At 45.9% G+C, this 12,471-nt stretch overlaps 1 protein-coding gene across 1 annotated transcript in view; it reads right to left on the reverse strand.

Moving 5' to 3' along the window:
• SHH (sonic hedgehog signaling molecule) overlaps positions 1-12,109 on the reverse strand; it is a 22,007-nt gene extending 9,898 nt beyond the window's left edge. The window contains exons 1-2 of the mRNA XM_034759997.1: positions 11,578-12,109; positions 6,226-6,487 (exon numbers count right to left, since the gene is read on the reverse strand). Coding sequence (XP_034615888.1) covers positions 6,226-6,487; positions 11,578-11,886 — 571 coding nt within the window. The 5' untranslated portion in view covers positions 11,887-12,109. The remainder of the gene's footprint in view (positions 1-6,225; positions 6,488-11,577) is intronic.
• Between the last annotated feature and the right edge of the window lie 362 nt (positions 12,110-12,471).

The following is a 12,471-nucleotide window of genomic DNA, read 5'->3' on the forward strand; positions in this document are numbered from 1 at the left end:
CACCCCCCCTCCGCCGGGCTCTCTGCATCCCCCCGACCCCCACAGAGCCAAGCGCAGGGGGTCTCTGCGACCTCCACTGTCTGCATCCTACACACAGGCATCATGCCAGCTGCTCTGCATCCCACCCTTTCAGCCTATGGGTTGGCTTCATTTCTTGTCCCAACACACAATCTACCCAGGGGCTCTCTGCATCTTGCCCCCCATAGAGCCAAAGGTAAGGGGGCTCTTTGCATCCCACCCCGTCCCCATGGAGCCAGAGGCAGGGGCTCTCTGCATCCCGCCTCCCCAGCCCCCCATACAGCCAAGGGCAGGGGCCCTCTGTATTCCCCCCCCCCATAGAGCCAAGGGCAGGGGCTCTCTGCATCCCGCCCCCCCTTCCCCCTATAGAGCCAAGGGCAGGGATTCTCTGCATCTCTCCCCCTCCTCCCCCAGCCCAGGGCAGGGACTCTCTGTATCCTGCCCCCCACCCCCGTACAGCCAAGAATAGGGGTTCTCTGCACACACACCCCATAGAACCAAGGGCAGGGGCTCTCTGCATCCCACAGTCCCCCCACCTCCTCTCCCATAAGACATACATTCCCTAGCCAAGTCTGCTCAGCATCCTCCTCCCCATATCCCCAGGTTAGGAGTTGTCTGCATTCCACACCTCAGGTTATCAGTTTCAGTGCACACATTTATAGCAGTGGCCTTTGCATGCCACCTTTCCAGCTCAGGTTAGTAGCTGTGAACCCCTTCCTCTCCTAGGAGTTTTTGCATCCTCCCCCCACTTCCTCCATTAATAGTAGTACAATAGGGCCTAGAGGCCCCAGGGCCCCTGTGAGCGAGGCATCAGATATACACATCACCAGAGACAGTCCCTGCCCCAAGGAGTTCACAGTCTAACTAGACAAGACAGTTAAAGCCTTGTCTAGAAAAGTGCTCCGCTTTCACTAAAGTAATAAAACTGATCTTGTGAAAGTGGTGCAGCCTCCTTTGTAGCTACACTTACATTACAAAGAACATAAGAACGGCCATACAGGGTCAGACCAATGGTCCATGTAGACCAATAGCCTGTCTTCTGACAGTGACCAGTCCCATTGCATCAGAGGAATGAACAGAACGGGCAATCATCCAGTTGAAGTTGAAGCTGAAGCTAACTCAATATAAGCTAACAAACCAGTGTAAGTGGTTTATACTAGATGGGGGTTGGGCCAGTTTAACTGGATCAGTTTCAAAATTAATGGTGCCTTGTCTACATGGGGGAAATTGACCAGAATAGCTATTGCCAAATGACCTATTCTGCAGTAACTATTCCAGAATAGCTCCCCATGTGGACACTACTCTGGAAAAAAAGATACTTTAATCCTGAATAATTAGTGCACTTCCAAAGTGGAGTTGTTATTCTGGAATAAAATCACTTTTATTCTGCAATATCATGTCCATGTGGAATACTTTATTCCAGTCAATTTCCCCAGTAGAAAAGTTCATAGTTAAATTGTGCACTTTTACAATTTAGGGTGACCTAGCTACATTGCTCAGGGCTATGAAAAAATCACACCCCTGAGATACATAGTTAAACTGACCTAACCCCCTGGGATAGATGCTGCTAGGTTGGGTAAGTCTACACGACAGTGCTACATTGGTGCTACTGCACTGTTGTAGTGTATCTGGTGAAGATGCGCTATGCTGACAGGAGAGCGCTCTCCCATCGGCATAATTACTCAATTTCAGTGAGAAGTGGAAGCTATGTCTCCCACCGACATAACACCTGTGTGGACAGCGCAAAACTTGTGTCGCTATGGGGGGGAGGGGGCTTTTTCATACCCCTGAGTGACGTAAATTATATCAACTCAGGCTGTACTGCCTGACGGAAGAATTCTGTGGACCTAGCTACTGCCTCTCAGAGTGGTGGATTAACTACAGCGATGGGAGACGCTTTCTGTCGCTTAGCAAGTGTCTACACTCGCCATAGTTGTGCTGCCGATTCATAGACAGTGTAAGGGCAAGTTTACATTTAAAACACTGCATTGGCGTAGCCGCTGTAGCACTTCAATGAAGACACTAGGCCGACAGGAGACAGCTCTCCCATCGGCGTAGTTAATTCACCTCCCTGAGAGGCATTAGCTGCATCAAGTTCTCCCACCAAGAGCACTGTCTACCCAGGGAGTTAGGTCAGTATATGTCACGCAGGGGGGTGGATTTTTCACATCCCTGAGTAACATAGATCTACTGATTTATAGGTCTGTAGTGTAGACCAGACCTAATACAGCCAAAAGCAAAGGGCGGAAGGGGAATCAGAGGCACAGAGAAGTGAAGTGACTGGCTTAATGTCACATAGCAAGTCAATGGTAGAGCTAGACTTAGCTCCCAGGGTTCCTGACTCTTAGGCAAGGTCTATACTGTGCACCTTACATGGCATGGCTGCCACTGTAAGGTATGCAGTGTAGCCACTCCTTGATGGCAGGACAGAGCTCTCCTGCTGGCAAAATAAAACCACCCCCAACGAGAGAGCATCTTCCACCAACAAACTGCTGTCCACACCGGCACTTTTCATTCGTAAAATTCTTGTTAGGGGGTATTTTTTTTTACATCCCTGGCCTTAGGACTGGTCTACACTGGGAACTTACTTAGACATAGCTATGTCTCTGAGGGATGTAAAAAATCCACACCCAAGGGATGTAGTTTTACCAGCTTAACGCCTGGGGTAGACAATGCTAGGGGGATGGAAGAATTCTTCCGTTGCCGTAGCTACTGCCTCTTAGGGAGGTGTAGTACCTACCCTGATAGGAGAACCCCTCCCATGGGCATAGGTAATATTTACACTGAGGTGCCACAGCAGTGCCACTGTTGTATTTTAGGTGTTGACAAGCCCTTAGTCTACTGTCCTATCCACTAGATCCTCCTGCCTCTCATTGCCTTAGGAACTTCTGAGCACTCCCTCACAGCAGTCTCTGTGCCCACACACAGGGTGAGGATTCTCTGCAGCTCCTTCCCCCCCAGATAAGAGAGTATTTGCCTCCCTCACTAAGTCAAAAGTCTCTGCTCAGCCCAGGTAAGGAGTGTTTCCCCCCACCCTCTCCAGCCCCCTATCTAACCTTAAAACACCCTCTACTTTATGCACAAGGACAGGCTAGTCATTGGGGCTAAGTTTTAACCTGATCCTACATTTTGGGGCTCTTGGTTATTCTGTTACCACTGCCTCATTATTAGTCCTTCAGAGAAATCCTAGCCATTTTAAAAACAAGATCAACCCACATTTATGGATTTGAATTCTCTGTCCTTGAAAATATTACTATAATATGTAGAAATTTAAAAGCTTTTCAGGCCAGAAGGGACCGGCATGACTGTCTATTCTGCCCTCTTCCATAGCGTAGGGTCTGGAATTTCACCTAGTGATTCCTGGGTGTTCCTGAACACCCTAGTTACATTTTTGTGTATTTGGTTGCACCCGCAGTATTCCACTGTAGCCAGGACATTTGATAAAATTTATTTCCATTCTTGCTCCCTCACTTGATTTCACTGCAGTTTTCTCCCAGTTACTAAGTGTGCCAATTTCTAGTCCAAGTAATTTTCCTCCTAAAAGTTGTAAGACCACAGATACAGACTTTATTTTTGTGCCTCTGTAGCTGGTGCATAAGCTATTATGATTTAAATAAATACTTGCAGAGTCTCCTAATGACTTTCTCAGGAAGGACAGGAAGGGCGAAAATTAGAATGTTATTGATTTGCTAACGACTTTATCACTTGTGCTTCAGAAATGGAACAGCAAGATCTCCAAGGCCTCTTCACTGAGAACATGGCAACAAACGAGCTATGCGCTTTATGTAGAGTCCTTTCCTAGCAAACTACACCTTAGGACAAGCCCCGAGTAAAGCTCTTGCTTGAGCTTTGTTTGCATATTCAGGGGCTTGATGAATAGATCTAGTAGTGTAGCAACTCTACAAACATGCCAGTGAATTGGCAGAGGTGTGAAAATCTGCTGCTTTGAGCAGTGCTGTTTGGGTTCTCTAATTAAAATCCAATAAAGGATCAGCATTGTCATTCTGATTCATGTAATAAATGCAGACACTCTTGGAAGAGAGGACACTTCCATTTTTTTCCCAGCTTCTTCCCCCCACCCCTCTCCCCCTATTTGTTCAGGTGCAGAAACCCTATGTGCCAATTCACACACATACTCTCCAAAAAACCAGGACCTTCCAAGCACTATTTGCACAGCAGAGCCACTTTTCCAAGACACTCAAGATGTGTATTTGAATTTTAAATGTAGGAGCTTGCTCTAAATACTTGCAGTAGCCCATTATCAATGTCCCTTTTACCACCCCAGCCTCTCTTCTCTGTCCTGATGACAATAATTCAGACCTTGGGGGAACTCTTCTTTGCATTCCAATCTCCGGGATCATACTTTTTGCAAATAGAGATCTAGATAAAGAATCTTCCTGCCTGGAATTATAGGGTTTAATCTTCTCATAAGATTCTCTGTCATGAAACGAGGTTTTGACAATTTGAAATCAGACTTAGCTGGCGGAATTCAAGCCTGCTCTCTTGAAGCCCGTGTAGTACAGTCACACGACCCTGCCTGACATGCACTAAATATTACCCCAAACCTCCAAGTGTGTGTGGAATTTTAATGAGTAGATTTGTTCTCTTGGAATTATTCGTCTCCTATGAAATATACATGGAGTTGGATTATGTTCATTTGGAATAAGGTTACTGTGCATCACAAACAGACACCTTGAGCTGAGATCTTTACTATAGAAAAGGACATTTAATATCACTAGCAACTTTGTAGAGATTTCTTTGGCTAAATAAGACCAGAAGATTAACCAAAGCAACATCACAGGCTCAATGTAAAGCCTGCATTGGCCAGAGAAGTGTAGCTCTTCATCAACCCAGGAATGTAAAGCTGGTTAAGAGGGTCTGATCTGCTACCAGTAGAGTCATTGGAAGTCTTGCTATTGCTTTGAATGGGAGCAGGATCAGGCCCCTAGTTACCTTACTTCTAAGCAAACAGATATATTTAGAGAGGGAGTAATTATTTTCTTTCACAACTAAGTATTTCTTGACACTTTAAAAGTGTTTCTTGGCTAAAAGAGGCTATTAAAATACAGTTTAGATGCTATGCAACAAACACTTAGAGGTGAAAAACCCAGCTCTTCTGCGATGCACTGTTAACAGTTTTGCTAAAAGCGTCAATTTATGCGCAGAAATGAAGTTTCAAATTTCGCGATTTATTGTTAGCAAGTTATTCCTTTGTTGAAACAGCATGTGGCGTTGTAAGCACAGGGGAAAAAAATCCTGGGGTTTCCTAGCGGCTACAGATTAAGCCATGAATGGCATTAATTTTCTTTTTCCTGCGCACACTAGCAGGTCCTGTTGGCAATAGCAATAATACTAGACTTCGGGGCGTGCAGCCAGCTAGATGTTTTAAAATGGTCACGATATTTGTTTGTAAGATACTATGTGAATTTAGAAAAAAAGAAATGCCAGGGGGGACGACTGTTATTTTGCAGAGCTGTGGGCTCAGTCGGGGCGGGAGGGGATCAATACTTTAACAGAGTGGTGGAGTTGGCTGCAGGTTTTTGCATCCTTATGATTAATCTAGGGCTATAGAGGTGTCTGGCACGTCAGATACATGGCATGCATTCTCCCCCCCCCCCCCCCGCACGCAGAGTGAGAAAGCTAGAGAACCGTATTCATATCCGAATCAGTTCTCTGCCCAGATTGTCACTGTGATCGGAATGAGGGCTTTCCCCTGCCTTTGTAAACTCCACTCTAAATCTACATTGTCCTCCTAATAGCCCCCTCCTACGTAGGCAGAGAAGCACAGGACGAGGCTGGCTCATAAATGGGACCAAGCCCCGTAGTTATGTATGGCTCGAAATCAGTTAAATGGGAAGAGAAGCCCAGCCGCTATGCAAAGCAATGGCTGGATAACCGCATCCTCCCCCAGGTCAAGTGCCCGGTTCTGATGCAACCTGCGCTTGGCCCAAGCAGCAGCAGACCCAGGGCTTAGCCTTGGGGAGTGCCCCTCCCGTCGTAGGCCCCCAGTGGTGCTGTAGTCCCTTCAGTGGCTGCCTTGGGAGGGGTTCACACGCCCTGTTGCTGGGATACTTCTATTCTCCCTTACGGGTCCAACCTGTCAGGCCTGGGTCCCACCGTCCTTAACGGGGTGCTTTGCCTAGACGCCCCCGGGCAGGGCTGGGGTGCCAGCCGCGGTGAGCCAGGAGGCTCAGGTGTCATCCTTACCTGCTTTGACGGAGCAGTGGATGTGGGCCTTGGACTCGTAATAGACCCAGTCGAAGCCAGCCTCTACCGCCAGCCGAGCCAGCATGCCGTACTTGCTGCGGTCCCTGTCCGAGGTGGTGATGTCCACGGCCCGGCCCTCGTAATGCAGCGACTCCTCGGAGTGGTGCCCATCTTCATCCCATCCCTCGGTCACCCTCAGCTTTACTCCGGGCCACTGGTTCATCACCGAGATAGCCAGGGCGTTCAGCTTGTCTTTGCATCTCTGCAGGGACAGGGGCACACAAGGGGCACACGCATTGCACGGGCACTGTGGCATTTATACAGCCCCTGGCCACTGACCCCCCCCCATCCCCTATTAAAAATAACACACACCTAGCATTTCAAGAGTTAAAGATTATGGACAAAGCCTCAGCTATGCTCAGTCAGTAAACTGTGATCCTGGGCCCACTATCATTGAAGTCAAGGGCAAAACTCCTGTGACTTCGCCCTATATATCCGTGCAAGGGGCCAGTCTAGGGGAATTGAAAAGCTTCTCGGATACCTAATGGGCAAGCCTGTTAGTCTGATGTAGGAAGTAAAGTGAGGTCGGTGCAGAGAAGGTTGAAGCCCGGATAATACGAAGTGAGTGGGGTCGAAATATAACCATTCTTTTAAACGATCGCCCACTTTCTTACAGCCTGCAACCTGTTTGAGTGTCAGAAGCATGACACAATCTCTCCTCATTCCTCCAACTAAGACGTGCATTTTCACATTGTTGGGAGCAGAGTAAAGTTTTCCAAAAGACAAACACTTGCCATACATCTGGGAGTCAAATATTTTTCCCTGCAATGTCTCTCCGGGTCTTTTCAACTTAAGTCGGTGATGAAAAGGTTCTCCATACGCGTTAACAGCCTTTCTGTGCTAGAAGGAGTTTTTCCTTCGCAGATCACTCACTAGAGTCCTTAGACCAGCCTGGGCTAGAAACATTCATCCTGCTTGAAATATACATACGTGTATATATAAGAGCAAACCCACCCGATATCTCTTAGGGGAAAGAATGAGAAGCAGAGAGGGATCAAGTTGATAGCAATGTTAAAAACCAACAAACCCAGAGGTGAGCTATCGTAGAATATGAAACCGGGAGTGACAACAAGCATTCTTGATATGGAGTGCCACATTCTTTTAACTAAATAGACCACTGCCACATGATTAACTTTCTGTTTTCTTTAACTAGCTCCTTTCCTTTATGTTGTCTTGGTTTTATGAAATTTACCAGGCAGGACCCGGCAGTTCGGCGAGAAATTGTAAGGGGTTATGGACAAATGTGTAAAGGAGGGGCAAAGAGGGAGGACGGAGCTAGGAGATCATTCTAAATAAAGTACGAAACGTTTGGGTAGATTCTTATCACATCCCAGAGTTTAAATAGAATACTGCTCTGCATGAATTAATGAGCTCTAGAAAAAGGTCATCCACCATCCACACCCAGTGAGGATTAGAAAAGCAATATACATTTCAGGCACCTTTGCAAATGTGAGACTACAGCATATTGCCAGCTAATTTGTTTTAAAAAGGACAAAGCCGTTTCACGATATGGATATTTGACTGTTGCAGTCAAACCAATATCTGCAGTTGAGTAAAGCTAAAGGCAAACGCATCAAGTGGGTAGGGATGTTTGGCTTTCTACAGGAGGACTCACCCCAAAACGTTATCAATGTGTAAAATAACCCACCACAAAGGTTCTTTTCACAGCTCCCAGAAGGGGGAAAAAACTTGCATGATTCCTGCTACACTACTTTTAGGTACGTGACCGGATTGCTCAACAGGAAAGTTCCAGCGCGTATATTACAGCCATAAAGAGATACCCTCGCAATACTTCGGTGGCAGTTAAATATAAAATGCCCTGGTGAGTCCACTTTGGACTCCCTGGCCGATTGTTCCATGTGACTTAACACTTTTATAGAAAGAGCTGATTGTTTGGTCTTTAATGTGACGTTAGTCTAGGAAAAGCAGAATACCATAAGGAAGTTTAGCTTGTGAATTTCTCTCTCGCAGATATACTGTGAGAAAAAGGCGAAACATGCAACGTTTTAGGCCACTGACAAGGAGAAAGCCCTTAGCTGCACAGCAATCTAAAGCCATGTTATTTTATAACTAAGAAAACAAGTAGGGAGGAGAGTAGACGAGGCGGGTTTGCTATTCCAGCTCCTTCCCCTATAAATGTGAGCTAAAGTCTCTCTGGCAAACTAAAAGGGAAAGGAACGACCTACTAAAGGACTTTCCTTCCTTTTATATTGGCTGAACTGGATTGTCAGAGTCAAAAGCCGTGAAGGCCAGACTATTTATTAATTCATTGGGTCGTGTGCCACAAATCAAGCCCAATTCTGTTCAGCCACCGTGAAACTCAGCAGGGCTGCCTCCACTAACGCTTTGTGTGGAGGCAAAGTTGTTCAACAAGCCCTCTCCTGCCAGCCCCTAATCTCTTCACAAATGAATTGCTTGAAGGAAACACTTAACAGGTACCTGTCAGTGTAAACAACCCGGTGGGCTTCCTAAATGCCAAGTTGATCTCCAAATTCCTCACATCATGCACCGGTTGTGTGCCTGTATGGCACTAGATTTCTATTTTATTTCATACAAATTCCAGCTTTATCATATTGACCTGGCTCCCTTATCTCGTTCACAGATCCAGCCAATGGTTGCTGTGTGTGTGTGTGTGTGTGTGTGTGTATGGGGCGGGGAGGGGGGGGGGCATTCAGCAAACTGCTGTTGTCACCTGCAAAGTTGAGAACCTGACTTACCTAGCTCTGCGTTTTTTCCCCTTCTTAAGTTAATATTAACTAGCAGCTAATGCATTCAGCAACGATTCTGAAAGTTTAACAATTCCATTCAGGGAAGAGCTTTCCATGGTTGAAGGGCTTGTGAAGCAGGCATTTAAAGGCTTGAATTTAACAGAACAAGAGGTTGCTGATTGAGAGAGAAAGAAAGAGATTGGCCCAGCTCCTTGTAGGATTGCAATATGAGGGAATTCTGATGTCAGCGGCAGCTTCCCACCACCTCCCTACAATATTGTTATTGGAAGACCACCGAGCAATTCCCCCTCCAACCCACCCCGAACATTGCTATAGGCTCACTACTGTTCAATCACCCCATTACCTCGCCCCAGCCCCAGCCAGGGGTATGAGATCACTCTTGTCCCTTCCTCTCCCCTCCCCCAATATCATTATGCAATCACCGATGTCCCTTTCTCCCCTCTCTTGCTCCCCAAAGGGGGTTCAGTAATGAAGCTGCAGCCAGACGTTGATCTCTTATTTTGGTGTGGTACCTAAGCTGGGCTATGAGGCAGAGCGGCGTTATCTACCCCCCCCCCCCTCCTTCTTGTGTGTCAGGAACGAGAATAGTCGCTGAAGGAAAAAGTATTTGTTTTCGTTTCGTTCGTCTGAGGGAAGTTGACAGAAGGTCAGAAGTTCAAATGCTGCCAGCTATTGCAGCGAGAGTGGCAAGCCATGTAGAAGGCTCAGTATTCCCAGGGAAGGGCAGCTAGAGAGACAAGGCACATCCAAGGCTGCAGTAGAGGAGAAAGGAGACACTACCACACATGCTGGGGTCTCCCCCTCTTCAGCCCACCGCCCCCCTTTAAAAAACACACCATCACACATTTTCCCTTCCTCTGTGGGTCTCCATCTCTTTCCCTCTGTATTTCAATCTCTGTCTGGCTCTCCTTCTCTCTTCCTCTCTACACCTAAGCTTCATTTGCTCTTTCATGAGTATGGGGTGTGTGTCTGTGTGTGTCTAATTACACACACGCACACACACACACATAAAAGCACGTCTTCTTTTTTTTTCTTTTCTGGGGCTTCCTAGCAGCAGCAGCAACAGCAGCAGCAGCAGCATTTGCCGTATTAAAAAGGATACAAACTGAAATCCTAGCCGTTGCGATCGATAAAAGAGGAGTAAGTGGAGCTGAAAATGCGAGATGTGTCTGACTTGGCGCACTGTCTTGCATCTTTTCAGCAAGGGAGGATGACCGAGGGCTATAAGAGGGACTGGACTGGATCTTACAATGCATGCCACAATAGTCCTCCTCTCTCACTTGCCTTTCTCTTGCATTAGGAGGCGAGATTAAAGCTGCTATCGAATTGGACTGGGAACTCTCTACACAACATGCTCTGCACCGTGGCCTGTGCATATTTAATTGAGGCTCGCGCTTCTATCTGGCAGAGGCGCGCGCGTCAACACTCATAGGTACAGTAAGATTTAAGGTGGTCGGGAGGAGATTGGAGGAGACACGTCCCTCGCCCAAATAAACCTAGTAAACGTGCGGAAAATCAAGCCGAGGCAAAGGGGAGAGTTTAGGAAATTCTTCCCATGCTCAACGCGATTCTTGCAGCCGAGTTATATTATAGCACTGAAGGAGGGACTTAAAATACATTAATAGTGGGAAGGGAGGGGGGGAGGCTGTTGACCTATATTTGGATGAAACCCATTTCCAGTGTCTAGATGGCATCTAGATTCCATGTAGTTTCAAAAACTCTAGAACTGGGAGACTAATTGCTTTCACCTATCTTTCCGTGAGCAATAACAATATTTATTAGTATAATGTGGCTGTTTGGGAGGGTTTATTTTTTGCATACAATGGTTCCGCATTCTGATTCACTCCCGATTCAATATTTATTCAGCTGTAAACCTTGTGCCATCTGATTTTTAAAACAGAAGTGATGCAATGCTGATAAGTTGCAAGTCCCTCCCATTTGGAAGTACCAGAGCATTGGTGGCGAGCATCCTTAAAGAAATATCAATATATTTACGCTCTGATGGGCACAATTGCAAAGGATGGTTTTGCAATACAAGCTATATAATACAGAAACAGGAGAGTAATGGTCGATTGGACTTCAGCTGCCTTTTGTGAGTGCAAGACTCCATGGGTACTAAATTTAGAATCCGCTTGCAAACAACAATAATGCAGGGTAATAAAATAAATATAAAAAAGTCAGCATCTGTACCAACCGATGACTGCATTTGTAATAATGAAAGAGTGGCCTGGCGGTCACTAGACACTTGGGGTCCTCTTAGCTGTATACAATTCGTTTGATCAAAGTGCAGCCTTGGGGACAAATGCAAACAGAAATCTCTAACCAAGTTACAGGGAACATTATGGCAAGGTTATAATTGTAAGTATTACACAAAACCCCAACAAATATATATCTATGGCTATATGCCCCTGCAAACTTAACTGGATATTTAAATATGAATCTAACCGATGAGGTTTTTTTTGAGGGGGGCGCAGGGGTGTCTTTCAAAAATGCTAAGACGTTTTAATTTATGATTGCTCAGATATGCTAACAAATAAAAATATATGTATCTATGTAGCTCTACCTGAGTCATCAGTCTGTCAGCTCCAGTGTTCTCTTCATCCTTAAAAATAATGTCAGGGTTGTAATTTGGGGTTAGTTCTTTAAATCTCTCGGAGTTTCTTGAGATCTTCCCTTCATATCTTCCACTGGCCCCTAGGGTCTTCTCTGCCACATTGGGAATAAACTGCTTATAGGCTAAAGGGGTCAGTTTTTTGGGGTGTCTCCTTTTTCCAATACCCCTGCCTGGTCCACAAGTCAGCCCAGAGGAGACCAAAAGAACGCAGATGAAGCCCACCAACAGAATTCTTGTCAACAGCAGCATTTCGTCCATTGAATCCAATTACTTCAAAGCTCTCTGTGTCTATCCCTGGCTGTCTCTCTAGATCTCTCTTCCTACGTCCTTGTCTGCTTTCTGAATCGTACACTATCCACCGATCCCTAGCAAGACAGGTGTTGGAATGGCAGGCTTTAGGTCGCTGATAACGGAACACATCGGAGTTTGGTCGTGAGACAGCAATCGAGAGACAAAAAGGGTCTGATTTTAATGGTAGCAAGGCTAGAGACGCTTGTGAGAGGAGTCTGCCTTTAGTTCTATATTATAGCTGCCAGAGCCGAGTTCTGATTGGCCAAGGCGAGACAAGCTTGTCTTCTGATGTATTAACCCTCAAAAAGGCAACAAATTCTTGAAAGATATTTTTTTTTCTTTTACCTGAAGGGCTTGGAGCTGAAAGGGGTGGAGATAGCGCTTTCTTGGGATAACATCAATTACATGCTGTTTTTTTTTAAACTTTCTTGGCAGAGTGGTACATTTGTCAGCAGGAGTAACAGATGTCTCTGTGAAATAAAAATATTAGCAGGCTGCCTTACTGCATTTCAAGTTTTTAAGGACGGGTTTAAATGAAAATAAAAATAAAAT

This window comes from Trachemys scripta, chromosome 2 (assembly GCF_013100865.1).
Source record: "Trachemys scripta elegans isolate TJP31775 chromosome 2, CAS_Tse_1.0, whole genome shotgun sequence".
Classification (NCBI taxonomy): Eukaryota; Metazoa; Chordata; order Testudines; family Emydidae; genus Trachemys; species Trachemys scripta.